Source organism: Myotis brandtii, unplaced genomic scaffold, assembly GCF_000412655.1.
Source record: "Myotis brandtii unplaced genomic scaffold, ASM41265v1 scaffold1424, whole genome shotgun sequence".
Taxonomy (NCBI): Eukaryota; Metazoa; Chordata; class Mammalia; order Chiroptera; family Vespertilionidae; genus Myotis; species Myotis brandtii.
The window spans coordinates 907,213-931,347 of record NW_005355089.1 but is presented as its reverse complement, the minus strand read 5'-3'; the positions used below and the strand labels follow the sequence as shown (position 1 = coordinate 931,347).

Below are 24,135 nucleotides of genomic sequence, written 5' to 3'. Positions count from 1 at the left end.
TCTTAGCAAATTGTATATTTTATTATTATATAGTGAGCAAACCTCCTTTCTCCTGAAAATGGTTTTGCCTAAAAGTGTATTTCATTTAATATTAGCATAGCTATATAAGATTTCTTATAGTTAGTATTTGCCTAGTTCATCTTTATCTGCTTATTATTTTGAGCTTCTTTTTGTCTTTTTGTTTTGTGTCTATTATAAACAGTGCATAGTTGACTTTTGTTGTTTTTAATACAAATTGCAAATATATGTCTTTTGAATGGTAGGTTTGGTACATTTACTTTTATTGTAATCACTAATTTGTTTCAGCTTATTTCTGGTCTCTTGTCTGGAGCTCTCTATGCTTTATTTTTTCTCTTTTCCTCCCTTCTTTAGAATTGATAGAGTTTTTAGATCTATATTTGAGTTATATAATCTGTTTCTGTTCTTTTAGAGGTTGCTCAACATTTTAATATGCATGACTAACAAAATCTAAAATCTACCTTTCCCCTAAATTAAGATAAGAATTTTAACTCTGGTCATTCCCTCTCCCAACTTACATGTTCATTACTGTTTTGTATTTTAGTGCAACCTTGTGTCATAATCTTCAAATGAGTTCTTATTGTTATTATTAAACATGTTATTGTATACAGTCGGTGTTTGTTTATATTTAATCACATGTTTACCAATTTCTTTGATCAATTTTTCTCCTTGCATCTCAAGTTTTCCCTCTGGGTTCAATTTCCATTTTCCTTTAGAAGTTTATTTAGGAGGATCTGTTGGTAGTAAACTCACCATTTTTGTCTAAAAATGTCTTGGTGGGGTTCAGTCCTAGATGATACTTTTGGTATAAAACTCTAGGTTCATGGTTGTTTTCTCTCAGCACTTTGAAGATAGTACCCCCACAATGTCTTCTGACTTCTAATGGCTAAGAAGTCTCCTATCAGTCTAATTGGTATTTCTTTTCTCTCTGCCTGTTTTTAGGGTCTTTGTATCTTTTTTGCTTTTAAGTTTTACTCTGATATGTCTAAATATTCATTTCTTTTCATTTATCTTGCTTGAGTTGGACTCCTGTACCTGAGAATTGGGATTTTCATCAATTCTAGAAAAACTCTTAGGCATTATATCTTTAACTATTCTTCTCTCACATGCTCTCTATTATCTCCTTCTGGAAACACAATTAGACATGTGTTAGTCCTGTCTCTATTCTTTAGGTCTCCTAACTATTTTTCTTATTTTTTATCTCTTTGCTGCAGTTGAAATAATTTCTTCAGCTCTGTCTTCCAAATTCCTATTTCTTCCATTGTATCTAAATTTCTGTTTACTCCAACAATTTAAATTTTAATTAATATATATGTATTATTTTGTTTCTAGAATTCTATTTAGTTCTGTTTCAAATCTACATGTATTTGGTAGCATCTTGTTTCTTATAATTTTTACTCCATCTTTTAATTTTTAAAAATTTTTAAGCATATTCATTTTATATTTTGGATTATTTATCTTGAGTTTTTAAAGTTCTCATCTTGTTTGTTTTTTCTGTTTATTTTCATTCATAATAGTTTATTTTTCTTTGTGTATTGTGAGCTTCAGTTTGGCAAAAATTTATCTGTGGGATTCCCATGTGGTCTGAGTTGAAAGAATCCAGAGAAAATGTCTATTTGCTTCTTCCAGACACTCCAAGAAGCTAACAACTTGAATCACTTTTTATTAAACTCTCAGCTTAGCATTTTCTAAAACACATGAATAGTGTAATTCTGAACCAAAAACCCACTTGAGGGTAGACTTGTGGTTGTACATTCTTATAGGAGACATTTTCTAAATTTTTATACTCAGAGTCAAACAGAGACAGATATAAGTTCTTATTGTTACCCTTTGCCTATATATACTTTTTTTCTAGTTTACACTTTTATTGAGGATGTAGCCCTTTGAGGGTCTCAGGTTTATTGGAGAAATTCAGTCCCAACTCCCTACTTTGTATATACCTAAGGCCTTGTCTCATGTCTCTATAAGGTTTTAAAAATTCAGGCCTCACCCAGCCAGTGTGGCTCAGTAGTTGAGCATCAATCTATAAACCAGGAGGTCACAGTTCCATTCTGGGTCAGGGCACATGCCCGGGTTATGGGCTAGATCCCCAGTAGGGGGCGTGCAGGAGGCAGCCAATCCATATTCTCTCTCATCATTGATGTTTCTATCTCTCTCTCCCTCTCCCTTCCTCTCTGAATTCAATACAAAATATATTTAAACAATAATAATAAAATAAAAATAAAAACTCAAGCCTCTTGGAAAATATGATTATAGATGCCCCCATGGCAGTTGTTGCTTCCACATCCACTTAGCACCCTTGTTTACCACGGTTTTCTTCATTTTGGAACCCTATCTTTATAATGTTTCCTTAATTTTCTTGAAAAGTCAGCAGTGCGGACATTTATTTTATCTAGCTTTTCTAGGAATTTTTTGTAGTGAGAAGTTTTATTATTGTTATTGATATCTAGTTGAATATATTGATTGCTCCCCATTTAACAGATGAGAAACCAAGACCCTAAGAAGGAAGTGAGTTGCCTAAGGTCGTACTGCTGGGTCAGTAGCTGAACTGACACCACATCCAGGTTTTCCTGGTTTCTAGTCTAGAGTTCCTCTCCTCTGGACAAATGCGCCTCATCTCCCTTTCTTAACCAAAGTATTTTCTTCTTTTTAGTCCTACGAGGATCTGGTTCAGCGGCTGGAGCCGGTTATAATGGAGCTAGAACGGCAGGAAAATGTACTGGTGATCTGCCATCAGGCTGTCATGCGGTGCCTCCTGGCCTACTTCCTGGATAAGAGCTCAGGTACCACTGTCCTCTCTGTTCCTGGCATGGGGAGCTGGATGTCATTTGAGACCCCGACACTAGCAATTGGTGGTTTATATCCTCGTAGTTAAGAGCACAGTGTCTAGAACAGTGATGGCGAACCTATGACTTGCAAACTCATTTTTTTTTGGTTGATTTTTCTTTGTTAAATGGCATTTAAATATATAAAATAATTATCAAAAATATGTCTTTGTTTTACTATGGTTGCAAATATCAAAAAATGTCTATATGTGACACGGCACCAGAGTTAAGTTAGGCTTTTTCAAAATGCTGACACGCCGAGCTCAAAAGGTTCGCCATCACTGGTCTAGAACAAAGATGCCTGAGTTCAAGTTCTTGCTCTGTCACACACTAGCTTTGGCAAATTACTTTAACCTGGCCTCGGTTTCCTCATCTCTAAAATGGGAAAGAAAATGATGAAGTTTAAATAAATCAAAATGTGTAAAGAGCTTAAAATAGTTCATGACACATAGCATGGGCTACATAAGTCTTAGCTACTATTATTAGTATTACTACGATTCTGAGCTAACGTCTTCAAAGCCGGCCTTAACAGTCTGCCTTGATCTGGAAAACCTAAGCTAGTATTTCTCTGAAGCATGCTATCTGCAGATGGTAATGGACCTTCCCTGACCTCATGATCCTGATTTTAGGTTTCTATATTTGCTGTAGAGGTGATTTTCTCAAGATAGTGTTTCCATTGTTTTACATTTAAATGATTATTTCTTTTTCTAAAAAATATCTAGACATTGTTGAGTATTTATACACTCAGTACACATACTGAGTTGCAAACTCAGGCAGGTGGCCTGGCAAGAGACTATTGTGCCACCTTCGAGTGACAGAGTCCACTTTTGATGGGGATGCTGACATATTGGCATCTCCTGGACACTGTGAGGGTGTGTGAGGACAGTGCAAAGCCGTATTTGAAGTGGGCAGTGTTTGCAGATTTGTATCATTTCTATGTTGTTAATTTCAAAATCAAGGGCACTCGGAATATAGAGTCATCCAGATTTGGAACCTGGGGAACTTGAGAACTTCACATTGGACAAATCATTCCCTCAATTTCCTCACTGAAAAGGGGTGGTGGGGGTCCCTGTGCTACTAGGTTTCTGATACCATCCACACATCTACTGCTCGGTGCTATCTTTGAAACTGCAAGGCAAGCACAGTAACCTGACTGTGCAGATGAGGAAATGTCGGCTTTGAGAGGTCAAATGACTGGCCCTACCTAGGTCATAGGGCTTAGAGGGGTTGGGAGGGACATTAATCCCAGATGCATTCCAGAAGCCTTCCCCTCTCACACATGCATGGGATGTGTGGGCGGCTCGTGCGTGTCCAATTGGCACACTACTTTACCCACTTCCTACCTGCTTTCATGCACAGGCCACACCAGCTGCTCACAGCTGCCCTGGGAGCTGAGCCAGGCAGGCTGAGCACAAGCTCTGACCCCTATTACTCAGGTGAGGAATCTGAGGCCCAGAGAGATGATGTGACTAAGGATGCAGACCCAGCAGACCTCACAGCTAGGGCACTCTCAGAGTACACCTAGTCCAACCCTATGCTGTAAGAGATGGGAACTCTCAGAGTCAGAGAGAGAAAAAGTAGGGCCAAGCCACGTGTGGAGGTGGTGGCAGAGCAGGGTCAGAGACCTCAGGCAAGTGGGTTCCCTATTCTGAGTTTGTTCCCTCACATCTGCCATGAGGAACAGTAACTCCCACAGAGTATCAGCAAGGATGGAAGGAGATGGTGCACCAAAGTGCCGGGCCCAGGGCCCAACAGTGATGCTGACCAAGAGGAGGAGAAGGAGCAGTATGGACACCTAGGAAATTGCCAAAACAGATGTTTCCGGTGGCTGGGAGGGCATTGGCACGCCCCTTAAAAGTGTAAGAGAGGCCCAGCATGGCTCAGTGGTTGAGTGTCGACCTATGAACCAGGAGGTCACAGTTCTATTCTGGTAGGGGCGGGTTCATCCCCAGTGGGGGGCCATGCAGGAAGCAGCTGATCAATGATTCTCTCTCATCATTGATGTTTCTATCTCTCCCTCTCCCTTTCTCTTTGAAATCAATAAAAAATATTTTTTAAGTGTAGGAGGGACTCCAGGGATGAGAAGCCATGAAGGTGGGTTCTGGCTTAATGAAAGGAGATGGGGAGTGGTATGGGCAGTCTGGGTGGATGGGCAGGTGGTTGTCATCAGAGAGTGTTAAAAGGTGGAGGTGTCCACTCAAGATACTATGAGCCCGTCAAAGAGTGGCAGCAGACTACAGTGGACAGAGCACACAATTGAACCTCTCAGAGGGTTCTGGGTTCTAGGCCCAGGGCTGCCACTCCCTGGCTGTGTGCCCTAGGACGAGTATCTTCACTCTGAGAGCCTCACTCTCCTCATCTGTGCAATGGGTCTGATCATCCCCTCTCCTCAGGGCTGTCTGGTAAATTCAACCTAGGCCTGTACAAGAAATTATAAGTGGATATTGAGAGAACTTTATGCATCATAGTCAATAACTGGAAACAAGGGGATAATGTTTGTCCACCAAAAAGAGTGAGAGGAGTCAGAGGGCGCAGGCCTGTGTGGGGGAAAGGCTGTGCAGGCTGCGCAGGTACCCACACCCCCATCCCAGGGTCTCAGGAACCCCTTGTGGAGATGCACTGTGGGCCTCTGTGGCCGGGGAGCCTGTGGAAGAACCAGGGCTGGGGCTGGGGGTGAGGGTGGGGGTTGGAAGCCTGCCTTGGGGTCATGGTTGCCCTGTGAGCCACCTCCAGGGTGACCATCCTGACCATCCCGGGGGACCCACAGTCTGGCTGCATTCCCAGGGCCCGCCGTCTCCCCTCTGCTCTCTTTCTCCCTGGCCACCCTGCAGGCTGTTGGGAAGTGGGCCCCAGGGGAGGCCAACCATGGGGAAGGGCTGTGGACAGGGGAGAGTGCTGTCAACCTTCAGGCCTGGGGGCCCCCTCAGCACCCTGTCTCTGATGGCTGCTTTCTCCTCCTTTCCAGATGAGCTGCCGTATCTCAAGTGCCCTCTGCACACAGTGCTCAAACTCACACCTGTGGCTTATGGTGAGAGCCCCCACCTTTATCTGGGGAAAGGCACATAGAGGCCATGAGAATGCCTCCAGTGCCTACCATTTGCCCAGTAGAGTCCTAGGGGAGGTTCCTTGGGTGGGTAGTTGGATGTCCTGGTAGAGGTGGGCCTGGTGGTGGCAAGATGAGCACTGAGCATAGAACACCAAACTGTAGCAGGGTCACAGGGGGACCAGAGGAACAATTAAGTGTATGTTGGGGCCAGATTGAAGAAAGGCCTCAAAGGCTAGACTCTCTTGGGGCATTAGTTAGCTGTGAAATGTTCATGATCAGGGAAGAGACAGACAAATCTTTCTGGACTGTGAACAGGACAAATGGTGTACTGAATCCCATAGTAAAGTGCAACCCAGAGATGGAGCTAAGGGGGCTTCCATAGGCATTGGGTCTCCTCTGCCAGCCCCAGCCCCATGATACCATCCTCCTCCTTCTTCAGGCTCCCCAAAACTCTCTGTGACCTCCACACCTTGAAGGTTCCATAACCATTGTCCTCTAATTACACTTTATCTGGGGCTGATGGTCTCAAGGCAGTGGCCCAGACCTCCTCCACCACTTCACCACCTGACAGAGCTGGGAGGACCACAGAGCTCCATCATTATTATCTAGATTAGATTGCTGTCCCACAGACCACAAGACTTGGGGGAGCCCCAGAGATCATCTCTTTTCTTCTCACCATTGACAGTTGAGCAACTGAGGCTCAGAGACCACTGAGACGATTAGGGGAAGAGCTGGGAGGATGTCTCTTTGGTGGCCTCTTAGGCCTGGTATCTTCCCCACACATCACAAAGCTGGTCCAAGTTACCTCCCTACTGGGAAGTCACAACTACACACAGCATGGAGCTGGGGGTGTGGGTGGTGATGGGCACGTTGAGGAATGACACCTCAGGAAAGACTTATTCTTTCGTTGGGGGTTTATGGATGGGTTTTTCTTTTTGAGGATGCAAAGTGGAGTCCATCTACCTGAATGTGGAGGCCGTAAACACACACCGAGAGAAGCCTGAGGTAGGTGAGGGCCTCTGTGGCCTATGCGGGCACATGGTGAAAGCACCTTCCCCACCCAAAGGGCCACCCCAGTGCCACAGACCTTGGGTGTTTTGCACCATCAAATACAATAACCAGCACCTAGAAATGCTGGAACCTCCGCCCAGATTTGGAGGCAGCATGGAGATGCAGGACTAGAGCAGCCCCTCTGAAAAAGGCCTCAGACCAGACTCCTCCAGGCTCTCCTGAGAAAAGGATCAGGATGCAGGCCTGGCTGAAGGAGGGGAGCCTGGTAGTAAGGACAACCAACAGGGGATGGGCTGGGGCTCCACACTGCCGTCTCCTTCCTGTTAATCCTGGGCTTTCTTCTCTCAGAATGTGGACATCACCCGAGATCCTGAAGAAGCCCTGGACACGGTCCCTGCCCACTACTGAGCTCTCTCCAGGAAGTCAAACTACCTCTTTCCTGACTGTCTTCCACCTTTAGAAGCTTCTATCCTTGCTCTTCTACACTTAGAAGACTTTGGATTTGGTCTCACTGGGAGACCCTGCTTCCAATGAAGAAGCCCTCGGCAGTTCCAAAACAGGTGTCGATTTCTAGCTACAACCAAGGAGCTGCCTAGCTCTGGATGAAACTTTTTCCTTAATTTCCATTCTCTGATCAATGAAAACTTCTCTTACTGCCTCTAAGAGGGGAGAGGTGGTCATTGTGAGGCTTCTCCCACGGGATCATCTTAAGATCCTGACCCCGCAAAGTGGTTCTGGTGCTGTGGGGATATGGAATGGGTGAGAGCTTCCTGGAGGAAAGACTTCTGGGAGGAGATAGGTCTCTGTTTCTGCCTATGGGCTTAGTTCCTTGGTGAGCAGTGTTCCTGGGCCACGACACCATCATCCCTATACTCAGAGAAGCTGTACTTGGACCACAGTGCTCCTGTCTTCTTCAACTCTTGCTGCCATTCTGAGTGTTATCACTGTCCATGTAAATAATCCAAAGAATACCCTAGCCTCCCAGTCCCCCTCAACTCCATGACCACCCACTCCATGGACATTGGCACCATGTAGACTTCTCCCCAGTGTGACTTCTTAAATACATGCATCCCACTATCTGACCACAGACCCACAGTTCTTACAACTTTCTGTGTCATGCACAGGATCTCTAGCAGCATGCCTTCTATACAGCAGACATGCACATAGTATTTCTGGCCAGGTACCAGTAACCCAGTGTTGAAAAGACAAACTCATACAGTATTTTCTGGTACTCTAGCCCACCCCACCTTCTCAGGGATTGCCTACTTCAGTCAATTCATGACTATTCTTTTTCTATCTCCTGTCCTTTTCTATTGGCTTTTGTCCCGACGGTCTATGCAACATGGTCTGGTCTCTCTCCTATCCCAATAAAACTCTCCCTTGTTCCTGTGTCACCCTCTAATTACCGCCCCCCTCCATTCTTACACAAACATCTCAAAATGAATGTATAATTACTGTCCAGAACCTTCTCCCTGTGCATTCTGTTCCAGGCTTTCCCCCTCCATATCTTTGTTCATATTCCTGCCATGCTTTCCCCAGGTCTCTATCCCACTAAAGTAATCCTTTCCTTTTAGCCTAAAGCTGGACCCCACATTCCCCAAAGAGCAATGCTGATCTTTAGCTCTTCTATGAACTCAAAATGTCACTCACAACAATTAAGCATAATAAAGAAAGAAAACAACTCCAGTTCATTTTGCAAATTTAATGGAACGCTGATACCAAAGTACAACAACAGCACACAGAAAGCGAACAAGAAAGCAGGACTGGCAACTGGATTTTTCATAGCATGTCAACCTCAGCTGATGGGTAGTATCTGCTTAGACTGCTGGGTGGACAAAGATCCCAAGGATGTTCCTTGGCTTCATGGGAAGGAAGGACTGCTGCAGCTCATTAGCGGGATCTGTAAATGTGGGTCATAAACCTGAAAACAAAACGCCAAAAAGGAACATATTTTAGCATCAAATATACTGTTTTCTCATACTTCCTCCACTGTCTTCATCTCCCCACCCTGCCCTCCCACCTCAGGGTTTCTTATAACATCTCCCAGCACTTATATGCATACCCATGGGCCTTGGCTATGGAAATGCTGTAATTACCTGAAACCTCACTAGCCATAGGAGAAGCTACAGGCACCAAGGCTGGTGGCTCCACCACCAAAGGGAGCACCGTTGCTCGGTCCACCGCTGAAGCCAGCACCGGTGTTCAGTCCACCGCCGAAGCCAACGATAGAACTGGGTCCACCATTGAAGCCAATGCTGGTGCTGGGTTCGCCAGTAAAGCCAATACTGGTGTTGGAACCACTGCCAAAGCCAATGATGGTACTCAGTCCTCCGTCGAAGCTGGTATTAGGCCCACCACCAAAGCCATCACTGATGTTGAGGCTACCACTAAAGCCAGCACTGGTGCCAAGTGAGCTGCCAAAACCAGCATTGGTGCCCAGTCCTCCACCAAAGCCATCGCTGGAGATCAGTCCGCCACCAAAGCCAGCACTGGTGCCTAGTCCACCATTGAAGCCAGTGCTGGTGCCTAGTCCACCATTGAAGCCAGTGCTGGTGCTCAGTCCACCACCAAATCCAGTGCCGGCACTTAACCCATCGCCAAAGTTAAAACCCACACTGGTGCTAAGCCCGTTACCAAAACTGGCACTGGTAGCTCCACTAAAGCAGGCGCTGGTGCTAGGAGGGCCACCAAAGCATAGGTTGGTATTAGGCACATTACCAAAGAAGCTGGTGCTGGGACCTGCACCAAAGCCAATGCTGGCGCTAGGGGCACTTGCAAAGTCAGTAGTGGTGCTAAGTGCCCCAGTGAAGTCAGCACTAGTGCTGAACATACCGCCAAAGCCAGAGTTGGTGGTGGGTGCACCACCGAAGCCGGGGCTACCACCAACAGCACTGCTGAAACCAGCACTGGTGTTGAGCGCACCGCCAAAGCCGACACTGGTGCTGATTGCACCACCAAAGCTAGCACTAGGATTGGGAGAGCCACTGAAGCAGATGCTGGTGCTCAGCGTGCTGCCAAAGTCAGCGATGGTGCTGGAAGAGCCACTGAACGAGACACTGGTGCTGAGGATGCTATCAAAACCAGTGCTGGTGCTAGGAGAGCCACCGAAGTAGATACTAGTACTGAGCGTGCCACCAAAGCTGGCGCCAGAGTTGGGAGAGCCACCAAAGCAGACACTAGTACTGAGTGTGCCACCAAAGCCAGTGCTGGTGCTAAGTGCACCGCTAAAGACGGCACCGGTGCTGGGGGCACTGCCAAAGCTGGTACTGGTAATGAGAGCACCACTGAAGCCAGCAGTGGTGCTCAGAGTGCCTCCAAAGCCAGGGCTGGCCCCGCCACTGAAACTGGTAGTGGTGATGAGTGGGCCACTGAAACTAGAGCTGACCCCACCACCGAAGCTGGCACTGGTATAGGGTGTGCCACCAAAGCTAACGCTGGCTGTGCTGCTGAAGCTGGCACTGGTGCTGGGTGTGCCACCAAAGCTAATGCCAGTTCTGCCACCAAAGCCACCACCACTGGGGCTGGGTGCACCACTGAAGCTAATGCTAGCACCATTGTGGAAGCTAGCTGCGGTGCCAGCTCCTCTGCTGAAGTCGATGTTGGTGCTGGCATCTGCATTTTCGTGGGCTCTGGCCTCAATTTCAAATGAAAATCTGCTCCAGGCCTGAGCATCATCGCCTAACTCTTCCCGTGTTAGGCAGTCGATATCCATGTCATCCCAATTCCAGGGCCCAGCCACAGCTTCCTCTCCAATTCCCATTTGGGCTCTTGCCTCAGCCCTGGCCTCAGCCTCAGCCACAGCCACAGCTGCAGCCTGGACTTCCATCTCCACTGCCTCCCGGTACTGAGCAGCCCAGTCCTTGGGGTCTTTCTTCTGCACCTGAAATGGGAATGATAATCAGTATAAGGAAAATAACCTTATAATTATGTATTAAGTGCATATTATGGGCTTTGTATAAAACTAGTAGCAATATTTTTCAAGACTATCATGGGTCAGTCTTGAGATCCAATTTCAGCTCTAATGACTTAGGTACTGTGTGACCTTGGATAAGTTACTTAACCTTATTGAGCCCAAGTGTCTTCATCTGTAATATGGGAAGTGATAAGAGAGTAAATGTGTTATGGATTAACTGCTGTGTCTCCCAAAAATTCATACATTGAAGCACCAGCCCCCAATGTGACTGTATTTGGAGATCGGGTCTTTATGGAGGTCAAGTTAAATGAAGTCATAATGGTGCGACTCTGATCCAATAGGATTAGTGTCCCCATAAGAAGAGGCTCTCTCTCCACCATCTTAGGACACAGTAAGAAGGCATCCATCTGCTTTCCAGGAAAAGAGACCTCAGCAGAAACTAACACTGTTATACCTTGATCTGGTACTTCTAGCCTCCAGGATTATGAAAAAATAAATTTCTGTCATTTAAGCCATCCAGTCTATGGTATTTTGTTATAGCATTCTGAGCACACTAATGCAAACTATGAAGAATGAATGAAACAATGTAAACTTTATGTTGAGCAGCATCCTGGGACAAAATTAAATTCCATATGTTTATATATGAACTGCAGGCTGCCCTGTACCTGCCCATCCCTATACATAGTCTGCCCCAATCAGGGGCAACCCATACCCTTAATATGCCAAGTCAGGGCAGGTCTCCTATTACCTTGCAGGCAAACTTGAGGACTTTCATCTTGCTAGTCTCATGGTAGGAGCGCAAGCCCCAGAAGAACTCATATTCAGGTGGTCTGCTGTTGGGGACCCTCTTGTACTCCAGGTACCTTCGAGAAAGGAAATGAAACTTGCTTCTAAACAAACAAATCTGTTGTCTAACCACTGGGAACCAGGTGAAAACTTCCTTCAAACACTAAACTCAGCTCCTGGAGAAGATTTCCAAGACCCTTCATCCCCAGACTCACTCCCAAACATAGTTCATGGTCTGGCCTCCACTATTAAGCCATTTCCCATTGACTGTGTGCAAAAGAGTCACTTGGTGCTGCAGGGGAGGCATGTGTAGGGCATGATGTCACAGGGAGGCCAATGTACCCTGCCACCTGTGAGGAGTAAGCCCAAGTTCCTGTTGGGTGTGTTGTAAACAGAGGAGCCATTCTTCAGACACTCTGCTCTGAGCACACCCCCCTAACAAGGGCCTTGTGTTTGATCTGGCCCAGCCTTGGAATGTCCCACCCATGGGAATTGTGGACAAGACTCAGATTTGGGGCACAGGATGCCGATACCTCTAAAGCTAGTGTAAGAAAGGGGCTTATCAAGCACCTCCTGGACCAGACCAACACACCCAGAACACGCCAGGGCCTGACAATGCCCCAAAACACCACTTACTTCTGCTTCACAAACTCGTCTGTGATGAGTTTCCTCACTTCCCCAAAGAGCGAGTGCCTCACCCTGACAATGGGAAAAATAACCCATGAACAGAAATCAGAACTTCCCAGATGAGGACAGAGGCATTTCACAACATGGAAGACACCTCTCTAGCACATGTGGCCATCTTCATGAAACCAGAAAAACAGTAAACACATACATGATCACTAGCAGTAGGCAGTTGAGGCCAAATGGTTCTTTGCCAGGGATACCCTGAAGGTCTATCTTATATCTCATCTTAGAACAGACAGAGGACATAGAGGAGAGAGGGAGCAGGGAGTTAAGGACTAGTTTCCCCATTCACCCAGATCAGAGACCTGGACCATCTACCCAGCCCGATACCCCCGCCCATTCCACCAGACCACCAGGCTGATGCGATCCTGGGACCATCCTCTCTTGCCAAAGGACAACACGGACAGCAAGTGCTGAGAGAGCCCAATCATACCCAGGGCGCAGCCCCAACTTGCGCAGCACCTCCCAGATGACAGCTGCAAGGGGAGGCAAGAGGAGAGGGACAGAAAATGAACATGTGGAATTCTGACCATGGCCACCCATTCAGCTGCACGCCCAGCCACTCACCCTCATTGGCCTTGTTGCCATTCATAAAAATGACACTCAGAATCACCATGAGAAGACCTAGTTTGGGTGTGTCCTTGGTCCTAGGGGAATAACAGGACAGAGAGAATGTTTATGTCCGCAGCCATCTGCAAAAAACACACCAGCCAGCTCCCTAGGCTGGCCTCTCCCAGATTCCTCAGGTACGGGAGAGTTCTGCCCAGTCTGTGCTTCAAGCTCCACGTGACCCTGGGCAAGACACTTAGACCCCTGAGCCTCAGTCTCCTGTCCAGTGAAACGGGAAATCACATCCTCCCCTCCCCGGGCTGCTGAGAGGACAGAAGAAATCCCCCCAACAGAGTTAGACCCTGGCACTCGGTCAATGTGAGGCCCTTCTTTCTCTCACAGGCCCCTCAGCCACCAGAGAATTCACAGCCACCGATGCTCCTGCCCTTCGAGCATCGTGATCCACCCACACCAGGAAGGCCTCCCGTGAGAACCACTCTATCAAGGCCAGCAGGAAGAGACAAGCAGTGACAGGGCTGCCTTCCTGGGAAGCTTCTGGACAGACAGACAACCTGACAGTAGGACTGCCCCACCCCAGGCTTCGACACCCTTCAGTCCATCATAACCAGGCACAACTTTTGTGGGCAGGGTTCCAGCTACATGCGGGGGCTGGAACAGGCTTTCAGGCCTGTCTTTCCTGACTCTCTAAGGAAGTGTGGACAGAAGACAGGGATGGGGTAGTGCCATGGGCAAAAGCAGAAGCCTCCCTCCCACCCAGCCCTTTCCCAGCTTACGTTCCCAGTATGCCTGCGGAGGATTCCTTAGTGCTGATGAGAATATACAAGCTACTTTGCTTATCAATCTCCTTCAGATTGACTCGAAACATCTGCCAAGTAAAAGAATAACCTGTGAGATAACAAAATTCAGCCTAGGCATCAATGAGCTTCCTGAGCATCCCACAGCTCCCCTTGTACCTAGGGGCGTGTGTGTGTGTGTGTGTGTGTGTGTGTGTGTGTGTGTGTGTGTGTGTGAAATCAGTGAGATAATAAATGTAAAGTACTTAGCTATGAGGCCAGCATACAGAAAACAGGCAAGAAATGTGCTATTGTTATCAATATCACCCTTGTGTTTAGTTGGAATCTAGGCAAACAGAGAATGAGGAATAGAAGGAAGAGGTGAGCATCTGAAATACATTCCAGGACATGTCCAGCAGCAGACAGAAGTCAGGACTAAGTTGGTTGGCTTGAGTCCTAGCTGTGCTTTTACCACTTACTTGTGTGACTCCTGGCAAGTCTATGCACCTCCCTAGGTCACTGTCTGCCCATCTGCACAGTGATGGGGCTGAGTTAGAGAGTCTCTGTAGTCCCCACAGAAGGGACGTGTACACCTTTGTTTGATTCAAGGCTTCACCACTGCACCCATCCCCCAGGGCTGCCCCTTCACCTTCTCCAGAGCGTAGCTTGCTCGTTCAATGATCTCTGGGAAATATTCATCATATTCCTGGATGACATCCTTCAGCATGTCTGCAGGAGGGGAGAGGTGGGAGCACCTGGGCTGAGCAGAGGCCACAAAGCTGCAGCCCTGTGGGGTCAGTGCAGTCTGAGTCCTAAACTATGTTTAATGGGAGATGCCATTAACACAGTGTGAGGAGAGTAGGGGAGGACATATGAGGGAAATAGCCCCCAGGGGGTGGGGGAGAGGGGAGTGAGAAGAGAGCTAAGGGAGGAGGGTATGTATGACTCTACCTGAGCGCTTGATGGGGATCTTTGTCTGGTCCTTAACCAACAGGTATTTCACCAACTTATTTGCCTGGGAGAAGAGGAATACATAGGGAAATCTCAATATGTTTTAGAAAACTCAGAAGAATGCCAGAGAAGGGGGCAGGTGAAGAAAAGACTGGGCAGCATAGGATTCTTACCCTTTCTTGCAAAATGGCCACATCTCGGGGTGGCGGAGGCCTCTGGCCCCATGGATTCCACCTGTAATTACGGCCACCTCTCTCATGCCCAATCAGATGCTTGAACTGCATCATCAGAAAGAAGGAAGGTCCAGAGTCACCAGGTGAAAGAGATGGCTCTGTTTCCTTACCCTGCCTCCTCCTGAAAGCCCTTTAAACCCTCCCTGTAGTGGGTCCTGACCTTACTTTGACCACCCTGAGTCCTAGACTTGTCTTTCACTGTCTTCCAGGCAGGAGTTTCATTTCCCAGCTAGGAAAGGAGCAACCCCAAGGCAGGGCCTGGGGTTCCTCTTCCTTTGGCCACCACTAACTCTGCTAGCTGTACCCCTTGGACAAGTCTCTTCATCTTTCTGGGACTCAATTTTCTTATCTGTAAAACTGGGACATATGATCCCTAGCTGGTAAGAATTTCTTTCAAAACATGAAAACGACCTGTGTGAATGTATCCAACACAAAGCCTGGCTCATGGTAACTACTATGTAAATACATGTTGCACTATATCTAGGTTGTCATTAAGTACATGGATGTCTTATTTTCCCACCAATCTGTGAACTGCCAGGGAGCAGGAACTACGTCACATTCTTCTCAGCATCTCTCACAGCCTATCTGAACACAGAGACTGTCTCAAGGTAAAAAGGCTCAATAAAATGTTATAGAATAAATGAACAAACTAGGAGGATAGGAATGGAAACCAAGTGCAAATTTAAGGATCGTGATGTCAGAGATCTCACCTTTCGGTTCCTCTTGCCCCGGGTCCTGGTTGTGGGCTCCAGACTCAACTGAGCCAGGTAGTCATCTGCCAGGGCCTGGACAGCAGCAGCAACCTGAGTCTCAAGGGTACTTAAGTTGGTCTGAGAGCTGGCCATCTTGGCCTGAGCTCCTTGGTCAACAATTTGAATCTGAGTTTTAGCTACCCGGGCCTTAGTGGAAGTCTTCTGAGCCCTGGACCCTCTCTTGACCTGAAGAGTGGCAGCTAGGGCTTGGTTTGTGACCATTCGAATGGCAGGTGGGGCCTCAGAGATCTCATAGGCAAAATGTATGCCCTTATTGGCAGCCTTCTTGCCTTTGGATTTTTTGGCCCGGATAGCCGCTGCCGAGGCCTCAATCTGCCTGATACCTCTCTCAGTGGTATCTGGGGCCCCTAGGACAGTGTCAGTATTTGTGCCTTTAACAGTTGCCCTCTTGTCTTTGGAGGCTTTCTTAGTTCGAACGGAAGCTGTCGTGGCCTGGGTACTGGTTGCCTCATTGGTCATTTGGCCTTGGGTGGTAGCTGTGTGGATGGTGTTTGAAGCCAATGAGATCTCAGTGGAATTATATATGGCCTTATCGGCAGCCTTCTTAGCCTTGGAAGCTTTCTTGGGCTTGATGGAGGCTACTAAGGCCTGGGAATTTGCTGACTCACTGGCAAGTGGAGCCTGGGTAGTCTGTGGGATGACTGATAGGTAGAGGGCCTTCAAGGGTGACTTGATCTGTGTAGTGACACTCTCACTGCCAGTTGGAGATTGAGGGCCTTGGGCTGCCTTAGCAGTAGCTCTCTTAGTCTTGTTGGCTTTCTTAGACTGAGTGGTGACTGAAGAAGCTTGAATATTAGCTGCCTCAGTGGTAGCTGAAGCCTGGCTGATCTGGGGACTGATTGGCAGTTTTAAAACCTGCAAAGGTATTTTAGGCTTGTTGATGGTAATCAATGGGACTGGGGGGGTGGGGGGGGGCAACAGGTATTGTCTTAGTAACAGCCTTAATAGGGGCCTTCTTGGTCTTGCTTTTCTTAGGTCGGTTGGCAACTGGTGGGTCCATAGCCAGGGGGTCCTTTGTTGCTGCCAAGAGGGTATGCATCAGCAAGACACTGTCCTCTTCAGTGGTCTCAGCGTGTACATCTGGAGGGAAGTGAAGCCCCAAGCTCCCAGGGGTAGGCAGAGGGCCCTATACACTTAGGATTATGATCTGCTGGTTCATCTGATCTCCCTACAGCCCACCCTTTCCATGAAGGTCTCCCCTTCCTCTGAGCAGTGATTGAAAGGGAGGGTGAGGGAAAAGGAAGAGAGCAAAAGAAAGAGTCAGGCCTTATGTTTTTTCTCCCCCTCCTCCACCACGCAGGGGTGGACTGAGACAGGCTAGTCAGAAAATGACGCAACTACAGAGTGGTAGGGGGCTCAAAGCAGGAAGTGAACTCAAGATGGCGCAGCTGGCCAGGCAAGAATGCAGAGGGGCCTCACCTGGACCGGGGGCATCCTATAACCGTAGTCATTTCTCCTATCCATTTTTCTGGGAGGTCATGTAACAGCTGAACCTGAGGGGAAGGGGTCTGAGTTAGGGGAGAACGGAATGAGAGGGAGGAGGAGATTCACCAGCTTTTCTGAAGGAGGGGGCAACCTCATCTAACCTGGGGCCCCAAACCCTTCAACTACGGGATTCTCATACCTAGAAACCCAGACCATCTGGTTTGTAAACCCTACCGCCTTTTGCCTCTAAACATTCACCAGTCAGTTCTACCACCCCACCCCTTTACCCTACACAAGTCTGCCGCAACTCAATACTGCGTAAGCGCAACGACCAGAGCCCCGCCCATCTCAGGACCTCAGCGCGCAAGCGGCTTTGGTGGACCACAGTCTGACCACCTCAATCCCACACACTCCCCCCCGCTTCAACATCTCCACCCACTCTTTCTAACTGCATCATATCTCAGTCCATCTTTCCCCCCAAACCGGCGCCCTCCCTCCTCTCTGCAGTACCACTTCGCTCCGCCCCTTGCCTAACACCGCCCACGTCTCCTCGGCAGTACAGCCACTCAAAGCCCCTCCGCGATATGCCGCCCCCCCTCCGCTCTGCAGTAGTTCTCCGCACTTCCCCTTCCTTTTAATATGCCCCCTCCCTCCGCTCTGCAGTACGTCCCTGCACCGCCCCTCCCCCAAGACCGCCCCCTCACATCCACGTCTACAAGTGATCAGTCCCATCCTTTCTGCAACATGGACACCTCACCCACAAATCCAACGGTATTACGCTTTTGTATATTCCTTGTTCCTGAAACCTACCAAGTTCTGTCCCTTCCCTTTTCAAACCGAAATCTACCGCGTACTAGTCCCTGTTTTCTCCCCTCTGATCCGGGTCATTGCAGCTGTTCAAAAGGCACTCTGCTTCATCCTTTCTCCAGGTCCTGATCCCTTTTGCTGTGGCCCAAATCAGGTCCTGATACCTTTCTCCAGGCTTAAAGATTTCTGTCATCGCTTGTCTCTCTCCAGAACTGAAGGTTTCTGCTCCATCCCTTCTACCGCCTGAACGATTTCTCTCTCTCTCCTTTCTGCAGTACCAAACGGGTCTGCATCCCTCCCTCCTGTTGCCTTAACAGAGTCCACATCTCTTCATTCTGTGCCCAAAGGAGATTGCGCCCCCTCCTTTCTCCCTTGCGAACCGGATCCAGGCACCTCTAAACCCAACCACTTCAATGCGGTTAGCTCCCAACCGCCTAGCGGGTTTTCTGCAAAACTTGGGGGCGTAAGGAGTCAAGCAGGTCAAAGCTGCAGACCAGAGGGCACCACAGTTTTCATTAAGCTGGGCACCTTAGCTCACCTCGTCCTTTTGAGTCCAGAAGACGTCTGCTCTCTCCAAGCCTCTCCTTGGGTCTGAGCCTGTCCACTCCCCCTCCCCTGCCGGAAGTGGTCCTGCCTCTTTCCGCCTCCAGAGGGGTCTCCTTCCCTGCCTGTCAACCTCCTCCCTCCTCCCTACTTCCATCTTTCCATTCTCCTCAATATGGCCTTTTTTTCTGATTACTACCCCTATGCAGAAATCCATCTCTCCTATTATCCAGTTGATTTCTCCACCCCCCACCGTGTATCTCTGATCCTATTTGATTCCTCTGTTCCCACTCAGAGGAGCATGTATCTCTGATCCTATTTGATTCCTCTGTTCCCACTGAGGACCATGCTCCTCTGAGCTCCCACACAAACCCTTACCACAGCCCCCTGTATGCCAACACTAATTACATAGTGTATTGTTGTAGCGTGTGCCTGGGTCTCTCTCCCCCGGACCTGCTCTGGGGGGCAAGGGACTAGATCATATTTAATTCTGTCTCTTGAGTATGACAAGACTAAAACTAAATACCAAAAGATAGGGTGCCCCCACATCATACACAATTCAGAATACAAACAGTAAATGTAAGATAGTCTACCAAAGGTTTTTATTTATTCCCTGATCAAAGTAACCAAAAGCAGGCAGATGGTGGAGGACAGTTAAAACAGACAAGTAACCTGCATGAGGGCAACTTATTCAGGTTTCTTTTCTTCCTCAGTCCTGCAATGAGAGTGTGCCCACTCCTGGTTTGGAGCAGCACAAGGAGCTAAAACTGTGATGGAAAGTCTGCCATCAGTGGGGGAAATACAGACACATTGTGATATGTCAATGTAGGTTCATCAATTGAAACAAATGTACCACTGTGGTGGAGGATGTGAATAACGGAGGGGGTTGAGCATGTGTGAGAGAAAAGGGTACATGTTTCAGATCTTGTATTTAGGTCTTTGATCCCATTTTTAATTAATTTTTGTACATGGGGACAAACTATAATCTAGTTTCATTTGTTTGTATGTGGCTTTCCAATTTTCTGAGCACCATTTATTGAAGAGGCTTTCTCCATTCTGTGTTTCTGGCTCCTTTGTCGAAAAGTACCTGCCCATATACATGTGGTTTTATTCTGAGCTCTCAATTCTGTTCCATTGATCTGTGTGTCTGTTTACCTGCCAATACCATACTGCTTTAATTATCATAGCTCTGTAGTATAATTTGAAGTCAGGTAGCATGATACCTCCAGCTTTGTGTTTTGTTTTTTTTCTGAGGATTGCTTTGACTAGTTGGGATCTTTTGTGGTTCCATACAAACCTGATAATTTGTCATTCTATTTCTTTAAAAAATGACATTGGGATTTTTATGGGGATTGCACTAAATCTCTATATTACTTTGGGTAATATGGCCATTTTAACTAAGTTGAGTCTCTCAATCCATGAACACAGAATATCTTTCCATTTTGTTGTGTATTTTTCAATTTCTTTTAATAATGCTTTGTCGTGTTCAGTATATAGGTCCTTCACATCCTCTGTTAAGTTTATTCCTAGGTCTCTCAGCTCAGCCGCAGTTTGCACTGCTTACTTTTGCAGGAGTGCCCACAGATTTTCTCTGCTCCTCCTGACTGAAGGAAGCCCGAGCTTCCTCCCCTCTCCCTGGGCTGAGCCCCCCTGTGAGCTCCTGGCTGCAGGGCTGCATCCCTGGCCAGTCTGATCTCCTCCTTCTCACCCCCCCCATTTCTTCATTGCCCACCTTTAGATGCTTCAATATGCAAATCTCTCAGGCATGCCTCTATGTTGAGCAGGGAATCCTTTGTTGAGTTATAGCTGTTCAACTTGTTGAAATTTCACAGGAAGAGACCAAGGGGATATTTCACACCTCCATTCCTTGGACTTCACTGTGATGACTTTTAAGATCCTTACATATTGGCCCAGAGGCAACTTGGTTTTAAGACTTACTAAGAAGCTAAAATAACTGGATGAAAGAAGGTGAAGGGATTAGCTATAACCCATAGACACAGACCCAGTGTGGTGATGGCCAGAAGGAAGGGGTGCGGAGGCTGGGTGGAGGGGGGTTCCCAAAGGGGGATGGGGAGGTGAGGACATCTGTAATAGTGTCAACAATAAAATTTGTTAAGAAGCTAAAATAGTCACCATCGTTCTAAATTTGGGGGAGTAAAAAATAAATATAAATTAATGAAACAGAATACAGTTCATAAATTAACCCACACATTTATGGTTGATTGATTTTTGTCAATACAAAAACAATTCAATAGAGAAAAGAAGCCTATTTAACAAATGGTGCTGGAACAATGGTGCAAAGCAGAGTTCAGAACTAGAATATTATCGGGATAAAAATGTTATTTAATTATAAAAAATTAATTTTTCAAAAAGATATAGCCATCTGAATGGTGTATACAAACAGCAACATAGCTTTAAAACTGTAAGATTTATTTCATTGAAAAGAAGAATAGATAAACCAACAATAATGGTTGGAGACTTCAACATTCCTTTCTCAGTAACTGACAGAACAAATAGAATAGAGAAGACTAATCTCTTTGGCAAAGTACTCCTGTTCATTAATTTTATTCTCAATCTCATTGAACTTCCTTTCTGAGTTTTCTTTGATCTCGTTGAGGTGTTTTTTGATGACTGCTATTTTGAATTCTCTCTCATGGATCACAACCTTCCATGACTTTGAGTTTGGTTTTTGGAGAACTGTCATTTTCATTGTGTGTGACCATGTTACCTTGGTTGTTCATAGTGCTTGATGCACTGCTCCTCTGCTGGAGCATTTGAAGTAGTGAACATCGCAGTGGTGATGGGAGTCAATGCCTGGATGACTTGGATGGTGGGTATCCCCACTGTGTCCAGGTCACCTGAGTTATGGGGCACCGCATTGTGGTGGTGGGGGTGACATGTGAGGAAGGTGGCTGGGTTTCTGAGCTCACTCGACTGTTTAATTGTTCACTGTGGCTGCTGGCACTGCTGTGTTGTAGCTGAGAAGCCATAGAAACATCACTGCTGTTACCAGACTGTGCCTAAGTGGGGAGAGGGAGCCAGATTTTCAGGTGCTAATGCTGCTTCTGCCCCTCTAATCTTCCACTGGGCAGCGGTAAGAGGTCCATACCCTGGATCTTCACCGCTGTCACATTAGCTGGGGTCATGGTCTCAGCTGTTGTGGATTGGGAACCACATCTGCAGGCACTCTCTCTGTCCTTCCCCCTTCCTGCTTGTCCTATGTATTCCATTTTGCACACTTTCAGAAGTATCAATTTGTGGATCTATTAGTTGTGCTAGTGTGTTAAACAGAGAAACCTTTGTTGGGTTATAGATGTCCAACTTGTAGATTTAAAGAGAGATACAAAGAAGCCTTCTCATTCTGCCATAATGCTAATGTCACTCTGAGAAAGCGCTCTTATCCAGCTACCACCCCTAGGGCACAGAAGAAAACCCACAGTCTGAGGCACCCAGTCTATTGTGTAAGAAGTCTATTAGCTTATTCTCATAGCTGCACCCTAATTAAACACACATGTAAGGGCCAACTGTCATGCTCCCCAAAGACCACAGAGGGTGGTAGCTATCTTAACACAGCCTGCTGTGCACCAGAACAGTAGTAACTCCCAGTGGGTAGCTTGTACACACATCTTATGCCCTGGTTTTTATGTATGGTGACAGTTTTTGTGGCTGCCACTCAGGGGAAGCCCCTTGATTGCCAGGCTCTGATGGCCAGTGGAGCTCACGTCCACAAGCTCAATAGGACTGTAGCAAAGAAAGAAACAGTTCTTAGCTGGCTACATTCAAAGGCTCAGTGAAGAAGGGCACAGACAAAAATGCCCATCTCCCAGTCTTCCCCTGAAAGTGGTATATTTGTATACTTTAAAGTCTGCTGCTTGACTGTCTGGTTTCCAATTAGCTTGAATTTTGGATAATGCTGGCCTCCTGAAAAGAGCTTGGAAGTCTTCCCTCCTCTGGACATTTTTGGAACAGTTTGAGGATAGGTGCTAGTTCTTCTTTGACTCTTTGGTAAAATTCACCTATGAAGCCATCTGGTCCAGGATTTTTGTTTGCTGGGAGTTGTTTTTTTTTTTATTACTGCCTTTTGACCCAGCAATCCCACATCTGGGAATATATCTGAAGAAACCCAAAACACTGATTCGAAAGTATATATGCACCACTATGTTCACTGCAGCATTATTTACAATAGCCAAGGCTTGGAAGCAGCCCAAGTGCCCATCAGTAGAGGAGTGGGTAAAAAAGCTGTGGTATATTTACACAGTGGAATACTACTTGGCCATGAAAAAGGGGAATCTTACTTTTTGAGATAGCATGGATGGACCTGGAGATTATTTCCTAAGAGAAATGAGCCAATCAGAGAAAGACAAATACCATAGGATCTCACTCATATGTGGAATTTATTGAACAAAGTAAACTGACAGACAAAATAGAAACAGAGGCATGGATACATGGAACAGACTGACAGCTGTCAGAGGGGAGAGGGGAGGGAGGGACTGGATGGAAGAAAGTGAATGGATTAAGCAAAGAACATATATGCATAACCCATAGACACAGACAACAGAGTGGTAATGGCCAGAGGGAAGGGGGGCGATGATGGGTGGGGGAGTGGGCAAATGGGAGGAAAATGGGTACATCTGTAATAGTGTAAACAATAAAAATAAAGTTTAAAAAAGAAGAAGAGGAAAGTCTCAAAGACAAAGCAAAGAAAGCTTGGATAACAGTGTGGACTCTGAGAAGGGAGCCGATAGCCTGCTAAAACTCTGGCTAAGACTCCAGAACTCCCACATTACTATGAATATAAAGAAGAATTCAATGTTGTTTTCCCTCCCTAGTGTAGAGGACAGGTACCTGACAAGGTCCCAGAGTTTCCTAGTGCATCACAGTTTGCAAGAATAAAGAAGAAATGCTGTGCAGTATCTAGGAAAATAGAGCTGCCCATTATTTCCTATACAGTGGGGCCTTGACTTACAAGTGTCCCGACTAACAGTTTTTTGAGATACCAGCTGTCTCTCGGCTGATTTTTTGCATTGAGTTGATAGAGTAATTTGAGTTAACGAGCTCCTTAACGAGCTCGGTCTCGGAATGAATTAAACTCGTAAGTCAAGGCCCCACTGTAGTCAAGAGCAGCATAGGAGCAGTGAAACATTTCCCAGGTAAGGAAACTGAAATAACTCTGTGACAAGGACAAGAAAGAAGTATCAGTGACTGGCATACACAAATGACCAAAGGTTACACAAGAAAATACCTAAGTGATGCCAGCATGGATATAGAAGAGCATGGAGTATTAAAAGCCTAACTCTGTATCCTCCTTCCAGAATATAAATACAACCCTGGTGAAAAGTGGAGGGTCAAAGGGGAAGGAATCCTTAAATAACTGAAATTAAGTTTCCACATTCTGGTATGATGGAAATTTAAAAAGAGAAAGAAAGGATCAGTGTTGGGGTGGGGAGCAAAATTTCGTGCACCCTTTAGTTGGTGCACTTAGCTTATACTATCAATATAGTTAAGTTTAGAATCAGTTATAAGTGGAAAAAACTAACAAATTTCTCTGTTAACTAACCACACCTATGCCTCAGCATACAAGAATAATGCTCCTGTTGCCACCTGATGGCAGTGTACTCTAGAGTAGAAGCTCCCTTCAGTTTTGCGTGGATGGAATGCTTTCTTCCTACATGCCATGCTGTTTTATATTCCCATATCCCATCCCTTCTGGCTGTAATGATCTTTCCCTGCATCTTGTCCACCTAATGAAGGTGAGGTCCCATTGACGTTTTATG

At 46.6% G+C, this 24,135-nt stretch overlaps 2 protein-coding genes across 6 annotated transcripts in view; one reads left to right on the top strand and one right to left on the bottom strand.

The window, feature by feature from the left end:
• Positions 1-7,861, top strand: part of PFKFB1 (6-phosphofructo-2-kinase/fructose-2,6-biphosphatase 1) — a 45,701-nt gene extending 37,840 nt beyond the window's left edge. For all 3 annotated transcript variants that reach the window (XM_005860896.2, XM_005860893.2, XM_005860894.2), the window contains 4 exons: positions 2,672-2,801; positions 5,809-5,871; positions 6,830-6,894; positions 7,249-7,861. In XM_005860896.2, the coding sequence (XP_005860958.1) occupies positions 2,672-2,801; positions 5,809-5,871; positions 6,830-6,894; positions 7,249-7,308 (318 nt within the window). In that variant the 3' untranslated portion in view covers positions 7,309-7,861. The remainder of the gene's footprint in view (positions 1-2,671; positions 2,802-5,808; positions 5,872-6,829; positions 6,895-7,248) is intronic.
• Positions 7,862-8,674: 813 nt separating this feature from the next.
• Positions 8,675-18,433, bottom strand: TRO (trophinin). Of its 3 annotated transcripts, none has more exons than XM_014535331.1 (13): positions 18,357-18,433; positions 17,006-17,079; positions 15,524-15,622; positions 14,754-14,858; positions 14,581-14,644; positions 14,279-14,358; positions 13,630-13,721; positions 12,854-12,933; positions 12,720-12,762; positions 12,236-12,298; positions 11,562-11,676; positions 8,997-10,780; positions 8,675-8,821 (listed from the first exon to the last, which is right to left on the bottom strand). In XM_014535331.1, the coding sequence occupies exons 2-12, from the start codon at positions 17,048-17,050 to the stop codon at positions 9,008-9,010; spliced, it is 2,559 nt and encodes an 852-aa protein (XP_014390817.1). In that variant the 5' UTR covers positions 17,051-17,079; positions 18,357-18,433; the 3' UTR covers positions 8,675-8,821; positions 8,997-9,007. The 3 variants fall into 3 exon arrangements, with proteins under 3 accessions (XP_014390817.1, XP_014390818.1, XP_014390819.1); XM_014535332.1 differs by having other exon boundaries at positions 15,524-15,616; XM_014535333.1 differs by having other exon boundaries at positions 15,524-15,598.
• Positions 18,434-24,135: the final 5,702 nt, after the last annotated feature.